Consider the following 20,458-nt stretch of genomic DNA (forward strand, 5'->3'; position numbering starts at 1 on the left):
ATAGAAATGTGTGTAGTTTGATAGACATTGCATCTGCCAGTTGCATTCTTTGAAAATGATTGTGATCACACACAACTGCTTGTCTGCTCTAGTAGTTAAAGTAACATACAAATATATTAACCTTTTTCTCATCTTCCTCAGTCCTTGCTTTAGTTTTACTGCAGAAAACCCTATATTCAAGATATGTCTTCTAATATTTATTTAAGCATATTTTTAGCACAGTTCTAACTATAAACATTCATTTGAACAGACAGATTTACTGGACAGATTGGGCAGATCGAGCCTATATTGGAAGAGTGGGCATGGATGGCAAAGACAAGACGGTGATTATTTCTACCAAGTTAGAATGGCCCAATGGACTCACCATAGATTACACCAATGACAAGCTCTACTGGGCAGATGCCCATCTAAATTACATTGAGTACGTACACAGAGAAGAATAAAGAAACTGAATAATTGTTCGTATCGGGTTGCAGTGGTAGTGTTTGTAGATGCTGTAAGCACCATAGTTAGTTCTTCCAGCTGACTTTATAGGAAACCAGAGTTGTAGGTGGTATGAATCAGTAGATGCCATCAGTAGCATAATTGCCTATATACATCCTAGGCCCCATGGAAAGAAGTGGTTCACATTTTTTTGTGAAATGGAAGTAAAAAGATTCACAGTCTGTGCTGGAATATGCCACTTCATCTATGCTGAGGTGCACAACCTGAACCGAGCCTTCTCTACACTGAAGTCTTAAAATGCTCTGTTTAAAATACAGATTAATTAAATGTAAGTCTCCCTCTCTCTCTCTGTCTCTCTCTCTCTCTCTGTCTCTCTCTCTCTCTCTGTCTCTCTCTCTCTCTCTGTCTCTCTCTCTCTCTGTCTCTCTCTGTCTCTGTCTCTCTCTCTCTCTGTCTCTCTCTGTCTCTCTCTCTGTCTCTGTCTCTCTCTCTGTCTCTGTCTCTCTCTCTCTCTCTGTCTCTCTCTCTCTCTGTCTCTCTCTCTCTCTGTCTCTCTCTCTCTCTGTCTCTGTCTCTCTCTCTCTCTCTGTCTCTCTCTCTCTCTCTCTGTCTCTCTCTCTCTGTCTCTCTCTGTCTCTCTCTCTGTCTCTCTCTCTCTCTGTCTCTCTCTGTCTGTCTCTCTCTCTCTCTCTGTCTCTCTCTCTCTCTCTCTGTCTCTCTGTCTCTCTGTCTCTCTGTCTCTCTGTCTCTCTGTCTCTCTGTCTCTCTGTCTCTCTGTCTCTCTCTGTCTCTCTCTGTCTCTCTCTGTCTCTCTCTGTCTCTCTCTGTCTCTCTCTGTCTCATATTTCATAGTTTCCCCTTACAGCAAGGTCATAATAAAAATATAAAATCCTATTAAAAATTCCTTATCAGAGGAGGCACTAATGTAGGAATATAGGAGGCATATTGTCTTAAGTGTCCCATCATTAGCAGTCTGAATCATCTGGGCTGCTCTCCCATATGACAAAAAAGCAATAAACCTGCTGTAAGACAGCAGATATGCAAAACTTCTGTGGGAGGACTCTGCCTCTCAGTGGATGTTTCTCTGTTCCATTTCTCTGCCTAATACAACCTGTTTTACTTTTCTGCATATCTTTAAATGAATTCACTGAGGACAGGGCTCCAACATGGGACTAAAGAAGCTGCAATCCCACCATTAACTAAGCATTGGTCCTGCTCACCAGTAATGAAGTACTGTAAACATATATAGTAAAGATGAGAAGATCTTCTAGCTTTTACTGAGTGTTTTGCACATATTTTTCTTTGTGTAGGTACTCTGACCTGGATGGACATCATCGTCACACAGTATATGATGGGACTTTACCTCATCCATTTGCAATTACGATTTTTGAAGACACGATATATTGGACTGATTGGAACACAAGAACTGTTGAAAAGGGAAATAAATATGATGGTTCAGACAGGACTGTTCTTGTGAACACCACACACAGACCATTTGACATCCATGTCTACCATCCATACAGACAGCCATTTGGTGAGAAAACAGATTTAGATTTGCATTTAGAGGGTTAACTTTTATCTGGAGACTAATTGTAAAGGGTGCTGAGTGCACTCTGCTTTTGCCTTTGCTGAGGGGAATAAAAGGCACAGAATAAATTTAGGTCCTTACTTTACATATATAAATGGTCTTTTCTTTAATTAGCTGATAAAGTAGAATCAGACTGGAAATGCATAGCTTCAAACTAGTTTCTAAAACATCACAACTCAGTAGTAGGTGTTTCTTATATATAGGATCATACATATTTCTCTCTCCGAGTGCCTAATTATCTAGGTTTTGTTTTTCAAGTGATGTCAGGAGTCTCCGTAAAGTTTTAGAGGAGACTATTGTTTGTGTCCTGGGGTTTGCAAAGTATGGTAATATTTATTCTTTTGTTTTACCAGTTAATAATCCTTGTGGCACCAACAATGGTGGTTGTTCCCATCTTTGTCTAATAAAAGCTGGTGGTCAGGGTTATTCCTGTGAATGTCCTGATAACTTCATGGTAGTACAGTCTGGCAATACAGCCCACTGCCTTCCAATGTGCTCTAGCACCCAGTTTCTTTGTGCAGACACTGAAAGGTAAGTCTACTGCTCACCATCTTTCTTCAATGTCTTTTAAAAGATATATTCTGCAGTTTAGGCTTTTCAAAAGGGTATGAAAGTAGGGTGTCCCTGTGATTCTGTGATGTGCAGGCAAAGACAAAGCCAGGACCAGACAGGCTTAATTTTTGGCAAAATATTTCTAGACTGCTTGTTTAAATGGAATGTTTTTCCTTTTCTTTTTGTTATATGACATTGTTAATGTAATGAAGTTTGGGTTTTTAGTGACATGTAGCTCCAGAAACCATTTTTTGTGAATTCACAAAACTGGAACCTTCTCTTACTTTTTGTACATCTCTTGCAACATATTGGTTTCTGTCTTTAACTGTTAAATGTATGTTGTCTCCCAGGAAAGCCATTTATCTAATGTGGGGGCACATTTCTGACCCTGTTCTTTGAGATGACTGTGGTGGGGCCATAAGAGCTGTTGTGCTGACACTGTATCACTTTGAGACATGTGAGGCAGATGGGCTTATTGGGTGGCCTTTTCAAGCAGTGTCACAGTGGCATTCCTAGTAGAATTGTCATGCTAAAGTTCAAGAGAATTATGAAAATGTTGTGTGGTTAAAAATCCATTTGAAGATAGACATAAAAAGCATGAGTGACAGTTGCCATGAATACACTTTAAAATTTGATCCTTCCATATTAATTTGCTGTGAACTTCCTTCTAGAGAGTCACCAGCATCATCTGTTTCTGGTGACAGTCTTCTGGCGTATTTTGTTAACGTACAATTTATGAAGCAGAAGACATGAAACTCAAGATGTCTTGGAAGTTAAATGGTTTGGGAAATAACATTGAGAAAAGACTGCCTTTTATGCTGTAAAAGGTTGGCTGCATATCTGTAGAGACTCTTCCTTATTAAAGAAAGCATTATTTTATCTTGGTAGGTGTATTCCTATCTGGTGGAAATGCGATGGACAGAGGGATTGTCGCGATGGCTCTGATGAGCCCCCTACCTGTCCACACCGATACTGTCCTGTTGGTCAGTTCCAGTGTAATGATGGGAACTGCACAAGTTCACATTTCTTGTGCAATACCCGGCCAGATTGCCCTGACAGATCAGATGAAGATCCTGTACTTTGTGGTATGTTAGCAGTAATAATTTTAAGCACGTTTTGTCTGTATGAAACCTGTAAACAATATATAAACTTTAGAATCGTTATCTCCCTTTTACAAATGAAAAGGTGAGTTAGAGAGCTGCAAGGCCTAATTTTCTATTGTCTTGCACCTATTAGTGATTTACCTCAGTGCAAAAGCAGGCTAAAAGAGAGCAAAAATGCTACTGAATGTGAATACAAACGTTTTCTATACCTTTGAGCCAGATTTGCGCTGATATAAATTACAATCTAAGGTATAAAATACCAGAAATAGGACCAGCTTTGTTTTATCCAGAGTAAAGCCATGCTAAATATGAGGAACCTAAAGCTTCCTAATGCCCAGGTGAGTCCATCAGACTTGTTAATTTTCCCCATATTCAAGAGTGTTGCATGATGGGACAAAATTATTTGACATTCTGCATTGTACATAATCCAAAGCATGCAGGAAGGTTGTTTTGGAAACCTATATATCATGGCAGCTTTTTAGAAATATAGTCTAATTATGCTTTTGAAATAATGTGTTATTCCCTAAAGCCCTGTCTTTTTTCACACACTTATGTCTAATTTAAAAAGCACAGCCTTATTCCTCTTCTTGTAAATAATATAGTTCTGGCACTTACAAGCCTAGTAATATACAAGAAAGCAAAGCAGTGTGGTCGTATAATTGATAGTTTCATTGCCTTCCATTAACAAAGTGTTTCTGACAATGTCATAATTAAATGAAATGTCAATTCTACCTGAGTTTGAAATAGCTGAGCTCCTAAGTGTGGCACAGGGGAATATTAAATAAGTAGAAATGTGGCAGCTGCATAATGTGTCACTGATTTTAATGCACCAGGTAGACTAAAATTCAGTTCAGGACTATATCATTCCTTCTGCTCACCATCTCATGCACAGAAAAGAATCCTCTAATCTAGAAAATGTATGGAAATTGTATCGTATTGTCTCCTCTTAAACAGTTTGGCAGTGTATATAAAAAGGTAGTAGGATGGTGTCCAGTGAGACACAAAAAGTCTGGAGGCCAAGAACAGGGTGGACTCCCATTTTCATAGTCCTTCAGAGCTCCCCTAGTCTGCCAGCACTGCTAACATTAGCATACAGTGCACTGCTTTGCCCTTTGGAGGTAGAGGCTGTACATTAGAATGGTCTTCTGCCAGGTTTTCTGGCATGTATGCCAGAAATTGCTTAGAGGAACAGGCTCATCAAGGAATGTGCATCTGAAATAGTACCATGGCCCAAAGCCACAATGTCACTTAATTCTTGTTTTAAGTGACTAGGTACCCCTGCCTCAATCATGTTTGAATGCTGGATCTTTACTCTCCTCTGTTTTAGGAGAAGCTCATTCCTAGGAATTGTAGAGCTTTAGGGAGCTTGACTGAAAATGTCTTTGGGAAATGTGGCATGCAGTGTTAGAAATCTCTACCTTAACTGGGCAAGTAAATACTGATATTTGATTTTTTCAAAGTCTTTCTTTTAATTTTTGGTGCAGGCATTATAAATACTCATATCACATGAAACATACTCATTTGACATAAACCTGCAGCAGCAGACCATTCCTGTTTCAGCATCCTAACAGGCAATCTGTGTTCTTTCAGCTAATCACCAGTGTGAAACCCATCAGTGGCAGTGTGCCAATAAACGATGTATCCCTGAAGCCTGGCAGTGTGATAGAGAGAATGACTGCGGTGACAACTCAGATGAAGACAGTACTCACTGTGCCAGTAGAACGTGTCCTCCAGGCCAATTTAAATGTGACAATGGCCGCTGCATCCCACAGTCCTGGAAGTGTGATGTGGATGACGATTGTGGTGATAACTCCGATGAGCCATTCCATGAATGCAGTAAGCACATAGCTGTAGTAAGCATTTAGCTGTAGTAGGCTGCCCACGTTATAGTGTACCAAAAGCAGAGCAAACTGCATTACTTAATTTTCTAGAGGTTGGAAATTTCTTGGAAAGGAATATTTTCTGCAAGCTAACTGCTATCATGTAGTAAAGAGTGCTAGAAAGACAGAGAGGCTGTATGGTAATTCACTGCTGTCTTACTCCTGAAGCGGAAGAGGCTTATAACCTGCTGGCCAGGTTATCAAAAACTGACATGGTCCCACTCTGACCTCCTTGAGGCTCGCAGGGTCCTTTGCTTGAACTGTAGAAACATTTGCTGAGAAAGGGTATAAGCCTATGTGGAAGCAGTGAATGCCATTTCACCGATTTTTACCTTGCTCCACTTTGATGCATGACGTGTCATACTTTTTAGGAAAACAAAGTGAGTTTCATCTCTTGAAGCTGAAGTTTCTCGTAACAATAGGCACGTGTTTTGGAAACAGAAGTTTACAAGGAGAACAAATGCAAATGTCTAGCCTTCACTCAAGATTGGGACTTTCCTATCTGCTCCAACATGTCTCTTTGAGCTATTGGCCATCTGGAAGAACCTGTGACTTAATTGTGCCATCTGAGCCCAAGCTGCCTCCTCTGGCTTCCAGATTTGGGGCTTCTATTGCCACAATTACCAGCACTAAGTATTTCGGGGAAAAACACACTGAACACAGTTTGAACCAGTCATGGGTTTGTAGCATATGCAGAATGCAAGCAGCATGGGTAGGAAAGAATAGTAAAACTGGATAAATTTAACACTTTCTCTTTTACAACAAAGTTAGCAGTTAACTCTTTTTAGTAGAAGTAGTTGACTGTACAACAGAACAGATTTTTAAAGTCAGAATCATACAGCAAGAAGGGCAGCTTTCTGGCTAAGTAATGCAACTTCCTTTGACAATCGCCTCTTGTGTTTCAGTGGGCCCTGCCTATCGGTGTGACAACCACACAGAATTCAGCTGTAGAACCAACTACCGTTGCATACCATTGTGGGCAGTGTGCGATGGGAACGATGACTGCAGAGACAACAGTGACGAACAAGGCTGTGGTATGTCTGGAGAAGAAGGTCATTTCAACATTACCTTGTGCCTAAAATATTTCTCCAAGATGTAAACACTTGGTTTTCTGAAAGTCTTCTCAGTAATAATGTAGCTGGGAATATTTTGTTTGATACCAGTTAATTACACTGATAGTTGTGGAGCAATTCATTGTGCTGCTCACATGTTTATAAGCCTTGAAGATCAGGATTTTATTATTTTGCCTGGTATGTCATCAAATGAAACAGGAAATATTTCTACTTAAGCAAACTTTTATTCTAGATGATTAAAACCATCAGTGTTTACAGTTACTCATCTTACCTCCTACACTGTTGAGACCATCAATATAGGAAATATGACAATTTTTTCCCAGAACCTTGTATTTGTTTTGAAACTCCTTATACACTTGCACACAGAGCTTAGAGGGCATCAGATCACTATATCAGAACCAGAGAATACTCAAAAGAGTAGCACCCTATGAAGGCAGCATGCCCTGTCATTTTCTTTTTCTGCTTGTAGAATTATAAAAATGTATGTCTTTCTCTGAGTCATCAAAAACATGCTTCTCTACTCAGAAAAGAAATGCTTTTCTTTCCTAGGGTTCTTTATTTGCAGGCTACTACAATCCATCCATTGGATTGATTAGTGATAAGTTACTCTTTTGTGGATAGAGAGAGGGTGGGGGTCTATTAGGGCTCCCCTCACTCTGGAATAATTGCATTGCAAGGAGCAATAATCATTCTTTTACTTTGATAGCACAAGGTTTCTTTCTTTGTTTTTCCATCCCAGTTCTATATAATTATTTCAGCTGTTTCTTTATCACTCTTCTGTTACTTGACCCAGTTTGTGTCATGAAAATCTCTGTTGACTTCCATTATCTTCTGTGCGTTGCATCTTATCCAAAGACTATGCTAATGTGTACTGGTCTCATTTTTTGTTGGCAAATTGTGTACACTGCAGAGGAGAGGACTTGCAGTCCTTCTGGAGATTTCCGCTGTGACAATCATCGGTGTATCCCACTGCGCTGGAAGTGTGATGGAGATGATAACTGTGGAGATGAGTCTGATGAGCACAACTGCAGTGAGTCTTTCTTGACTCTCATGATATAGTCCAGCTTTTGACTTAACTAGCCTCCTATTTCTTACAAAAACAGGGCAGGTAGATAGCTCTTAACTGCAACCATTTGGTTGTTTCACTCTATAGCCTGTATTTTCATAGCTGAACTCTCACAGTGCTGTTTCAAGGAAGCATTGTGAATGCATAAAAACACTGATAAATTCAGTCATCATAATAATGCGCATAGCCTGTTTTCTGCTAGGAAGTACCATCTGAATTCTGCCCTGTGTGCAAATATAGAAATATATGGTTTTTTAAGCAATGAGCATGGATTTTTTTCTGTATAATTTTGTGATGAAAAAACATCTGCAATGGAGTGCCCTCTTCTTTGTCAGGAGGGCCAACACAAAATGTTTAACATAATGTAAAGAGTATGCAGGGATGCTATTCTAATATCATTTAGATATTTTTATGATTATATCACAATATCTGCCAGTATTACTTTTGTCTGTTTTAATGAGGCAGGTTAATGAGGATGCTTAAATCTTTAGCTGAGAAACTTCACAAGTTTGTACTTTCATTTTAAATTAAGGTCCTCGGGAATGCACAGAAAGTGAATACCGTTGTGACAATTTGCGTTGCATTCCTTCCCGGTGGATATGTGATCATGATGATGACTGTGAAGACAATTCAGATGAACGTGGCTGTGGTGCGTATTGTCTTTGGATGCCACATTGTCACATGTACACATTTTTGCTTGTAATGTGATAAATTATTCTGCAAAATGATCTCTTAGGGGAATTCTCTACCAGAAGTAGAGAATACCGCCATTTTAATAGTTGGGATTTTGCAATCTTTAAGGAAACTGTTGTTTTTGGAAAACAGTCATTTCAGCTTGATTTGAATGAGAAGAGATTTCACAGTTACTTCTGAATCTTTCCAGAGCTGAGGACTTGCCACCCAGGTTATTTCCAGTGTGAGAGTGGACACTGTGTTGCAGAGCGCTTCAGATGTGATGGAAAGGCAGACTGCCATGATGTCTCTGATGAAGCAACTTGTCGTGAGTTTCAAGCTTTGCAATTGGAGCTCACTGAGCTCACTTCCAGAAAGACCTGTGCTTTTTTTTTTTTTTTTTCTGTTTAGTGACAGGACTCCTCAGAGCTACTCAGCCCTGCAACTCTCAGTGATGTCAGTAAAATTCAGGAAAAGCCTTTTCATATATGGGTTGCCATCTCTTACATTAATTGTAAACGCATTCATAATTCTAGGAAATTAATGCAAGGATGGTCCAGCAGAAGATACACATGTGGTTGAATTAAAATTCTTGACTATCCTATTCACATTCTAAGATCCACTGTTTCCATTCATTCTATGCTGTAACGAGGTTCTGTAATGGTATTGTTTTTTGTAATGCTCAAAGGAGGGTATAGAGTTTCCTAAGGTACTAGTGAAAGCAATGAAGCTAAATGCTTTTATGTTTAACTGTTCCCTCTCTATATTGATCTACTGTGAAGAAACATCTAGAAATTGTAGCTTGCACACACGGCTACTATCTACCCATAAAATATCATTCCTGTGGGGAATGAAGATATCACCTTAGTGCTCTTACCTGTGCTGGCTGTGGTTGGCCTCTTAGGAGCTATTAAAGTGCTTATTCTCGCTTATATGCCCAAATGATTTGGGCTTCGGTACCGGGGAGAATTCCTGTCTCTTCATGTTGGTATCAGGGTTGTTCTGTGCATCTTCCCGTGCACTTGACCTTAGCCCGTGTGGTTTAAGTGAGAAGGGGCGTCTGCGCAGCAGTACCTTCATCTTAGCAGTGGCAACTGTATCCTGAAATTTACATCATTGCAATTCATCTACCAGAGTCTGAGTTACAGAACATCTGGCTTTTCTTCAAGGGAGGGAAGAGCATAGGAGGAGCTGGTGAAAGGACAAAAATGTGGTTTGTTTACATGTGTTGGCAGAGTCATATTTGTGGTTTCTCTTTGATCTAGTTCATTTTTTTTCACAGCTTTTACAGAGTCTGGGTAGATTTTCTACTATACCAACATAAGTCCATTTGTAATTAGATGCCTTAGGTACTACTTTGGTCATTCAGGTTTGGTGCCAGTTCTGTTATTTTCTTAATTACTGAAATATATTGTCAGTAGCAACTGTAAACAGTATTTGTAAAATTCACGACAATTTATTTCCCAAAGCCTTTGGGGAGTAACTTCTGTTACTTCATTATTCATTTGAACCTGAATTAATTATGTTACAGCTACTAAGAAGTTCTCAGTCCTTGCAATCTCTTGTCACTGTAAATCCTTGTAGTGCTTCATATTCTGTTTCCTTCTAAGGAGAAGAGGCCATTGAAGGAAAAAATAATAATAGCATCTGCTTGAATATTTTTCAGAAAAAGTTAGAATTTCCATTTTAAATGAAAATTGCATAATAATTTTCTTTTCTTCAGCAACACGATATCCTAATGGCACATATTGTCCACCCATGCTGTTTGAATGCAAAAACCATGTGTGTATCCAGCCATACTGGAAATGTGATGGTGATAATGACTGTGGAGATGACTCTGATGAAGAACTTCACCTTTGCTGTAAGAGGGAATAATTACAGTAAAATGAACAATATTGCTCCCATGTATAATAAAATCTCTACTTACAGTAGAGAGAACAAATAGTAAATTTTAAATATTTTGTTTTTGCTGGAGTTTCTCACAGACTTCATTCAGGATGAGTGCTGAGAATGCTTCATATGCCTTTACGTTTGCTTCATCCTCCTACTATATGTTTTTCATTGCTTTGCAGATGTTTGTATATGTAGTTATCAAAGTAGGGAGAAACCCAGCAAAGACAGAGGGACACTGTTTAATATTTTCAAGCTGGGTGTATGAAATAAGACCATTGGTTTACAATTAAAGAGATAATTTGGATAACTTGGTTTTTTTAGAAGTGGTAAGTTTTTAAAGCTCTCAGCAGAGTCAGGATATTTTTCTAAACATGGATGAGGAGTCCTCTTTAGCTCTAAAAATGTAAGATGTTAGAAGTATTAATTAAATAATTTTTGTAAGTTATACACTAAATAGCAGCTTAATTAGCATGTTGGATTTTCCATCAATTTACTGAAGTAATGAAGTTATGCCTGAAGTAATGACCTGACATACAATCACAGGTTTTATGCCACATTTAAAGAAATGTGGAGATAATTTACTTCCTGTAGGCCAGAATGCCCCCACAGTGTCCTTTAAAATATAGGGAAAACATTAATGGTACCAGACAAAATTAATTGGGATAATTTGTAGCTTAATGGCATTAAGTGTAAAGTATGACTGACTTGATCTCTGTGATTTCAGTGGATATTGCTTGTGAACCTCCATTCCGTTTCCGGTGTGAAAACAATCGCTGTATATACAGTCATGAGCTGTGCAACCAGGAAGATGACTGTGGAGATGGAAGTGATGAGAAAGAGGAACACTGTATGTTTATATAAAATTGACCAGCAAATTCAGTAATCTTGATGTGCTTAATGTTTGATGACACCAGAGTCCTGCAGAAATGTAAAAATTAAACATAAATATCTGAAAATTGGAGTTCAGCATGAAATAATTTGAACCATGATTATTGGTACTACAGATTTACAACTCTCAATATAAGTAGCAAAAATCAACAATCATTTGCCTGAAAAGTACAAAGCATGGTCTTCAAAATCAAATCGTATTTTATTACAAACACTAGTTAGATTGTGCCTACTTACTATGAACTCCACTTAAAATGATGAAGAAAAAAGAGTTTGGTTGTATCATGAAATAAGGATGGGATGAATAACTAGGACTTTTTAAACAGAGAAATGTCTATTTCTGAATTCTTGTCACATATTACGTTACGTTACGAACAACATTGCTATTTTTTAGGCCCAAATCCTGCAGAAGCTCTGTTAATACTCTGTAGAGTTCTGCCCTCAGATACCTTATCAAGTTTTCACTGACTATGTTGATTTTTGTATTATCAATTTTAATTATGTTTTTGATTGCTTACTGATATTATTTGCTGGCTTTATTGCACAGTATTTTTTAAATTTAGATTGCTAACAGCTCTTAAGTAATCTATTGAAGTCTGGAATAAATGCATGAAGTATAGAGTTAAAGGATGTAAACTGGTTAGCACTGTTAAAAAGAAAGTTTAGTCATCTATTAAGCAATACTTAACAAGAAGAATCTACCTTCTGTCTTTATAAAAAGAAGACTTCCTGATTCACTGTAGTCATCTTTTACCAGTTTGCATCAGCTTTCTCATCTGCAGTGTGCTGTAGTGCTGCTACCTGTTGGTACTGTGTGGCTGAAGTTGTGATAGAGGAGTGTTTCTCTTCTCGACTGTAGGTAGAGAACCAACCCCAAGACCTTGTACAACTGATGAATTCAAGTGCAGTAATGGAAATTGCATTCCTCTACATTATGTGTGTGACAATTATGATGACTGTGGAGACCATTTTGATGAAGTGGGCTGCAGTAAGTATTAATATCAATAGAATAGAATGTTATAGTACTATTGAAATAAGAATTTCTGCAACTGAAAACGGTACCTGCGTGCTTTTGAATAGAATGCTAAGAAATACTGATTTTCAATTAGTCTGTGCTAGAATTATCCTATTATCCATTGCTGTATCTTTTATTTTTCTTCTTCAGGGAAAACCCTAAGAAATTCATTTTAGGCTCAGAGTATTTATGCATCACAAAAATGGGTTTGACCTTGTTTTGAAATGGTTTACATTATGGGGGTTAGAATACCAGGACATTTAATTCGTAAATGCAGTAGACCAACCCACAGAATTATTCTGGGGCAGACTCTGCACCAGTGTAGGTTGCTCTAGCCCTGTTGAAACCAATTGTATATTGAGATGCTTCTATTTTCCTGTGTGCAAACATGACCACAGAGTTCTGTAAGGACACCCAGTACTCAGACTGAGGGCCCTCTCAGTTTCTCTGTGCATTCACAACTTTCATTAAGTATGCATCATAAATTTGCTAGCAGCCACTCAGATGCAAAAGCTTTGACTTGAACTTTGAGGGAAGAGAGAATATTCTGACAGAATCTCTGAAAAAAACCCTAACACTTTTTATATCAATATATATTGATATAAATATCAATATATTGATAAAAAAGCTGCAGAGTGATAATACAAGCATGAACTTGCAATATCAGTTATTCAGGCTTTGATGGCTTCAAGGGAAAGTGTGCCAAATGATGTACTGGTGATTTACAGTCCAGTATGCTTGCAAAGCACACGTAACTCAGAAGCTTATAGTGCAGTCTGTTTTGAAGCAGCTGTTTTCTCAGTTTCACATACCATCCCAATGGTCTTTAGGTAAAAGAACATAGTGGAATGTCTTGATGAAAATATGAAAGTAAAAAAAGGATATGACAGTGCAAATCAAAGACACCTTCTGGCAGTCAGCCTTCTACCATTTGTGGATAGATGCGAACACAGATCAGATGATAACATTCAAGTCCTTTCCAATATCAAATACCTGGGTTATGGAGAAAAGAGAAACTCTGTATGTGTGTTTGTGTACAATGAATTTATGCTTCTACATATCTGTAAAACTGAGCTATTTAAACTTAATTACTAGCACTGGGATTTAGGTGTATGAAGGAGATAATCAGCCTAATGTAAAAGTTTTGCCATACATTTGTATCTTTTTTCATGCTCTGTCAACAAACATGTATTTTTAATCATTTCTACTTACATATAAAAGATCTGAATTTCTAAGTACTCCATATATGAATAGAATATGTCAGAATCAGTGTAATCCTATATGTACTTTGAGAATAGTATAGTTTTCATTATCTGTTGCATATTATGATGTATAATCTCTGAGTTCCTTTTCTGTTATAAGCATGTTTTAAAGGGCAGTGAATTCTGTGCAGTGACTTTTATTGACTTCAGTAGGCTTTAGATTAGGTGCTGCATGGGCAAGCTGTCATGTTTAATTTCCAGATATAAATAATGTAGGGTCTGTATTATGTGCTATAACAATTGAGAATGTTTTCTGTTTAGGTGATAAGAGAGGACTGGTAGTTTGAGAAAGAGGTAGGTTGGCAAGGGTAGAAATGAGACAATGGCCTTCTCAAATCTCTTAAAATAGTTGCTGCAGTTGCTTCATATTGGTAATGTTGAATGCCATTTCTCTTAAGGAGGGTTAGCTTGAATGTTTATGTCTCTGACCATGCTCACTTCTGCAAATGAAACCAATCTTAGCTGAGAGTTCTCTTGACCAGCACTTATCACCCTCTTTTACTTAGTTATGCCTTAGACAAAGAAAAGCCATTCACATTAATTGAAAGTTTCACTTAGAAAAAAGGAAACTAACTTTATCCTTGAAAGTAGTTTTCAAATAGACAACAATGATCAATGTTATGTCCCCCTTATCATTTTATTTTTTGGTTATAATTGTCTAATTTACATTTTTTTCAGATCCTGGAACAGAACGAACTTGTGCAGAAAATATTTGTGAGCATAACTGTACCAACTTGAAAGAAGGAGGCTTTATCTGTTCCTGTAGGCCAGGGTACAAAGCCAGTGAACTTAACCGCAACTCCTGTGATGGTATTTTCAATCTTCTAAACATCTTCTCACTGATAAATATTCAGTGACCTGTCACTTCATCATTTTAATGTAACTACTTATTCTTATTAAAACGGGATTTTTATACATTCACCAGATGTTTTCTGACACATTTTGCTGCTGAATAATGTTTTCGAACATGTAGACCTCATTCACCAAAGAACTGGTCAAATTCAGACCCATTTTAGGCTTTTGGTGGCTATAGGTAGACATTGTTGCTCTCTCATTGTTGCATGTCTTTGCAACCTGAAGGATAGAAATTTGCTGTTTTTTCTTATTGAAAGGAAACTTACTGCAGTTTATACTCTTGTTTCATTCTGCTTCAGAACAGACCTTCAATAAAGGTTTGTTGTGCCATGTTTTAACCTTGAGTATATGCAGGTAAAATATGGTGAGGCATTTACCCAAAGGTCAGTGTTGGTGGTCATGCAGTACAGTATCTTCATAGGTGCCATTCCAGTATATTTCAATGAGAGCACTTACCACTTCTGGGAGCAGGTCTGTTGCTCCCAGCTCTTGTGGACAGTTTGGGTAGTTTTATTAACCATGTTTCAAGGCCATCCCTCACTTTCTTTCCTGCTGGGATAGTGATTTTCTTTGTTTCTGAGGGAGTAGGTACCTTTGCTTCAACATTTCAAGATGGGTCTTATATCTCCTTGTACTCATACATCATCTTTTATCTTTCCTTGGTGATTTAACCCAAAAATACATGATCAAAAATATGTCTCTGAAAAGGGATCTGATAAACAGGAGCTATGCAGTTAATAGCAATCTGTAGTTAAGACTTATGTTAGACAGTAGATGAGCGATGAGCAGTTCTGTTATAAAAGTGATGCTGACTTTAAAGGATTTTACTAGATTATTGATCCTTTAATTATGTTAGGAAGAGAGAAGCCTACTGCTTCATGGAGCAAAGGTGACTAGCATGTGAAAGATTAAACTCTAGGTATCTTTTCTCCACTTATGTGTAGATATCAATGAATGTGAGATCTTTGGAACATGCACCCAGGACTGCAAGAATTCCAAAGGAAGCTACGAATGTTTCTGCGCAGATGGCTTCAGGTCTGTGGGTGATCAACAAGGGAAACAGTGTGCAGCTGATGGTATGTTAACTTGACAGCAAGATTGATTGCTACCTGTAAAGAGCAAGTGGAGTATAGCAACTTAATGAATATAATCCTCTTTTTTTAACAGGGGATAATGGAAAAAAAAGTTTTTATTCTGTAGCATAAGATTTTCTTTGTATTCTGCCTATTCCATAATCAGGAATTGAAGTGCTCCATCTCCGCTTCCAATTGCAAACCTTAAAAATAATACCTTGAAAGTGGTTTGGGTGCCTGCCTTCCTCTCCCCTGAAATTTTCTGCAGACAAAAGACCGCTTATCCCATGGTTGTCAGCAGAAGGAAATTAATGCTGCCTGTTAGCCCCTGTTCCTGAGGTTTTAGATTTTGTCTCTAAAGTAATGCATCAGAAGAAACTTGAATTAAACTGGTACAAATTAAAGGCACTTTGCTGACAGATTGCCATTCATTGTTCACGGAATGAAGTACACAAGCAGAAGGACTTTGGCCCATGCTTAGCTTCAGTCATTAGTTTTTCATCATATTCAGTGCAGTGACTACAGTATGTGACAGTCATTGAATAGATAAAGAGTTGGTTCAGAAAGCAGTAATAATAAAGAGCTGAAGAAAATAGAAAAAAAAAGTGACGGTGCAGCATATTATATAAAAATTGAGACAATATTGTTTATAGAAAAGTACTTACACTTTAACAGCTTTAAGAGATACATGATAGCAACATAGTGTATCTAGTCAAGTAGTAGAATCTTCAGAATAGAATGCCCATGACCAAAACTGCATCCTGCAGGAGTTTTAAAAGCTAAAAAATATTTGGGATTTGAGAAATGTTATGAGAAAACCAGGTCTCTGGGTTTCCAGTCCAGAGGCCTAATTCAGTAAATATGCACTGCTGAGCATGAGATTAAAAATACATAAAAAGCACATTTGCATCCGAGTTCTGCCTGCCTGACTCTTTGTGCCCTTGTCAGAAATCTAATTCCTTAAAACCTCTCTTCATAGGCTCAATTCTGGAAGCACCTAAACACCTAAAGTTTTCAAGGTTAAGTGGTAGAAGACAACAAGATTGTAGCCGATAGTATCATGAAATTCCTTGTGTCTAGAGTCCTGCTTCTGTGTACGCCCAGAACTGTGTCACTCTTCATAGTACAAGCTCACAGCACTCATAAATGAGTGCTCCCTTTGCCTGTGTCTGCTGCAGGCCTGATCTGTAGGTATTTTCAGAACACACATGGGATTTCAGGTCCCATAAAACACGGTATGGAGAAGAGGTATGCGCCCTTTTTCCCCATAGCCAATACCTTGTGACCCATGCTAGGAGGACAGATGTCTGGATTCAGTTCTTTTCTGTATAGGTATGTAATTAATAGCCCATCCCCCAGGAGAGTGTCCTAACAACCAATATATATACTGTTGTACTAGGAATGCTGCCAGTTTATACACTGAATTGTTTGTTTATTAGAGAAGAGAGTCACTTGTCTTGTCCAATAGTTGGCCATGGCATTGTGGGAGGGGGATCTGTATTCAGGTGAATACTTCATAGGAAGTTAAGAATTATTAGCTAGACAAGGGACTGGTAAATGAGATTTTCCTTTCCCAGGTGAATGCCGTAATCACTGGGTCATTTTGCATTGGCTCAGTGAAGATGCGATTAATGTAGGAGGACTTGTTTTCTGGAGGAGGGCCTAGGATCCAAGTCTTAAACACTCAGCTGGACTCTCTCCTTTACAAAAGGGCTGTAGAATTAAATTTTCTCACCAGCACAGTGAGCCAGGTGGGACTGATACCCTCTCTAGTTAGGTTATTGGAGCACTGAAGGTCACTCAAAATTAAGCTGTGGCCAGGTGGGAGAACATTCATCTGAATATGGAGGCATGTGGTTTTAAAGCCTTTCAGGTAGAAGAGCTGAGACAGCTCCCAGCTCAAGTAACTGGCAATTTATTCTTTGTTGCCAAATTTGCTCCCCATATTGTGTTCCCCAAAGTGGGGAGGAACTTTGACTGAGCTGCATAATGTATATCTGCATTCTGTTTTCAAGCTGTGAGGTACCAACATGCCAACATTGTGATATTTAAAACCTTTTGAGGAATTATTCCTTAGTGATTACTACTGTGCATAGTCCTTGGTGAAGCAGATAATGCTATGCTCAGTGTTAAGCATTTCCAGAGTTTTTCACCAATTTTGAAAATCCACGAATTTCTAATAGCTCTGAAACTATAGAAGTGGCCCTCTTTCCCTTCCACCTCTTATTCAAACAGAACTTGTGAAAACCTCAATTTAGTTTTGACTGTAAATGACTTTCTGTTTTTTTAAAATGAGGTAAACACAGAAGTAAAATTTACGATCATTTTTCAGGTAATCCTCCATTGTTACTGCTGCCAGATAACGTGCGGATTCGAAGATACAATATCTCATCAGCGCAGTACTCCGACTATATCGATAACCAGGAGCGTATCCAAGCTATAGATTATGACTGGGACCCTGAAGGGATAGGCCTGAGTGAGTATGCATGGCACATAAATACTCAATCATGCAATGGTTGGTTTAAAAAGACTCATTTCTGCCAGCTAGGTTTTTAATTTACACTGAAAATCAAAATCAAACTAGATTAACTGGACAGATCTTGGTTTGAATGTGCCCCTCCCTTCTACTCATTCCTTCACATCAGTGTGGTTCCTTTTAATGTTTTTAATGTTAAGTTTAGTGTAGCTAGTTTTTATTCTGTTTTCTCTTTTATTTTGCTATGACTTCAGCTGTGGAGCTGTGGCTCTTTGTGATTGAGCAACAGTAGAGGGTTGCTACAAATGAGCCCTTTTCTTCTCTCCTGCTTCTGCCAGTCCCCAAACCTGGTCCAGGTGTTGCAAGAACTAATCCTTATACTAAACAGGAATGGCAGATTCTAAGTAGATACTGATATTATCTTATATCGTTGCCTCTTTATTGGCTTTCCAGCCTTTGTCTTTTTCACAGGGCCGCTGTGCTGGGCCACACTTGCTACTCAGTGTCATGACAGTCTAAACCAGTCACCAGATCCTGTAAAAAAGGTTCAAAGCCAAGACCCTCTACTCTTTAAAATGTGGTACACAGTTCTTGATAATCTAGGTCAATATGATTGTAGATGCGTATCTTACCCATGATATTCATGGCTTAAGAATTCGATAGCTTTAGAATTTGAGCATTCACATGATCTAATTTCATTGAATAGGCAACTCTACATTTTTATGAATAGAAAGAATGTATCTGGTATCTTGACATAAGAACCTCAGAAAAATTAGAATTTTCCAAAAATATGGAATAACTATACTTTAAAAATTATCTGTGTGCTTTTTTTGAAGGTATTGTGTACTTCAGCATTCTGGGGCAGGGCTCTGAGTTTGGATCCATCAAACGTGCCTATCTGCCCACATTTGACAGCAGTAGAAACAACCCTACAAAGGCAGTTGACTTGAATATCAGATACATAGTTAGTCCTGATGGGTTAGCTGTTGACTGGGTTGGAAGGTAAGTGCATTGAAAGGCTAGAAAAATACTGTATGTTGAATCTGTCAGGGGTCTGATCAGACAGTGCAAAATCCACTTTTTCCTTCCTTATGCCAGCTTTTTCTGTCTGTGTCAGGAAACATCTGGTCTCAAGGTAGTTGAGAAGAATGTAGTAAGTTACTTCTGTTTGCCCAGATAGCAGGTAACTAGGTCAAATGCATGTTGATGACTGCATCACATATTCTCTGAGGAAAGCTGCACTACTCCACAACTAGCAGATCAGTTGTGCACCATTCAGGTGATAGTACACTGGCCTTCATGTCAGATGGCTACTCCTTCTAGGACTCAGGTAGGCATCAGAGAAGGAGCTTCCTCTGCTGTGGAAAGGAGACCTTCCCAATGCATAACTGAGTTTGTCTTTTATCTTTGCTCCTTTCTTACCAGCCTTTTGCTATGTGAACTGTTCCCAGAACAGAAGCAGCTCAGAAGTCTGATGAATAAATGTGTTTACTCAGAAAATAACATTTTTGTAATTGTATATGAAAGAGAGTGTTTCCTCTTATCTTTCCTATTACTATGGCTCTTTTTAGGCTAAAACATGGAGATTTTTTACTTAATCCTGAAAATCATGAGGTCACTTTGAGATGTAACTGTTAAAGGATGTGGTGGACAGACAAAGTTGTAGTTTATTTTGTCTAATACCAAATTAACTAACCAGGGGCCTAGTGTTTGTAGATAGACACTATGAAATGTACTCAGGATTCTGTTTGAAGCTGAATAGACTGTGGTTATAGAGATGAGTCAATCTTTTGAAGGCTGTTGACTTTTTTTTTTCCCACGACGTTCCTGGATATAGTCAATAAGGTGAAGAAGGGTGGGAAGAACATAGTAAAACATGAGTTTTCTGCTAAACTGAAAACTAAAAGGAGGAATTTAGCCATCTGCCTCCCCCCTATCAAGTGGTTATCAATTAATGTGACAGATAGTGTTTACAGTTCATGTCCTCACTCGGGACGTGATCAGGAGATGCACAAGATCTGGGCTGTGGCTAAGCAGCACTTGGGTCTAAATTGTATTTTTGGCCACAGAGATTTCTTCTAATGCTTCAACAGGCTATTGGATGAGTAGACAAAGGTTGGAAAAAGATTTATGTTTCCAGTTTGGGGCCTGATCTATAGCCTTCATTATCTAGGCTCTTTGTGTTAGGTGATGAAATAGCTAGCTATGAAATAGCTGGGGAGTTGCTCATGCAGTACGTTGTCTAGAGCAGAATGAAGCCAGTCTCGCTGGAGAAGGGGAAAATTTTGTCTTTCCTTCCAACAGATTTTTAATAGAGGAGATAGATGTATTAAGGCCTGGACTAACCTGCAGCCTTCAGGTTATTTTTCTGTTTTCTTTGTGAACTGCAGGCCACCCAGAAACCCAAATGGTCTCAGGCCAGTAGGGAATGGCTGAATTTCTTTTCATAAATGCATATGGTCATGAGCAAGGATAGAGGGATATACCAGCATCCTTGTGAGGCTAGCATCTCCAGCGCTGCAAACATAGTGCTATGCTGGTTCTAGAATAATGCTGAGAGGTTTTTGAAAAGAGCGTACTTAAGTGTGCACATTTTATAAAAACTGAGATACATGCTT

The 20,458-nt window shown here is 38.4% G+C and overlaps 1 protein-coding gene across 1 annotated transcript in view; it reads left to right on the top strand.

Moving 5' to 3' along the window:
• The window catches only part of LRP2 (LDL receptor related protein 2), a 129,873-nt gene that overhangs the window by 94,069 nt on the left and 15,346 nt on the right, over nt 1-20,458 (top strand). Inside the window, exons 53-68 of the mRNA XM_067299102.1 lie at nt 251-421; nt 1,755-1,978; nt 2,386-2,563; nt 3,473-3,669; nt 5,278-5,523; nt 6,473-6,632; nt 7,534-7,670; nt 8,239-8,355; nt 8,590-8,706; nt 10,102-10,239; nt 10,996-11,118; nt 12,019-12,147; nt 14,115-14,246; nt 15,236-15,367; nt 17,697-17,840; nt 18,677-18,842. Coding sequence (XP_067155203.1) covers nt 251-421; nt 1,755-1,978; nt 2,386-2,563; nt 3,473-3,669; nt 5,278-5,523; nt 6,473-6,632; nt 7,534-7,670; nt 8,239-8,355; nt 8,590-8,706; nt 10,102-10,239; nt 10,996-11,118; nt 12,019-12,147; nt 14,115-14,246; nt 15,236-15,367; nt 17,697-17,840; nt 18,677-18,842 — 2,511 coding nt within the window. The remainder of the gene's footprint in view (nt 1-250; nt 422-1,754; nt 1,979-2,385; nt 2,564-3,472; nt 3,670-5,277; nt 5,524-6,472; nt 6,633-7,533; nt 7,671-8,238; nt 8,356-8,589; nt 8,707-10,101; nt 10,240-10,995; nt 11,119-12,018; nt 12,148-14,114; nt 14,247-15,235; nt 15,368-17,696; nt 17,841-18,676; nt 18,843-20,458) is intronic.

Source organism: Apteryx mantelli, chromosome 6 (assembly GCF_036417845.1).
Source record: "Apteryx mantelli isolate bAptMan1 chromosome 6, bAptMan1.hap1, whole genome shotgun sequence".
Classification (NCBI taxonomy): Eukaryota; Metazoa; Chordata; class Aves; order Apterygiformes; family Apterygidae; genus Apteryx; species Apteryx mantelli.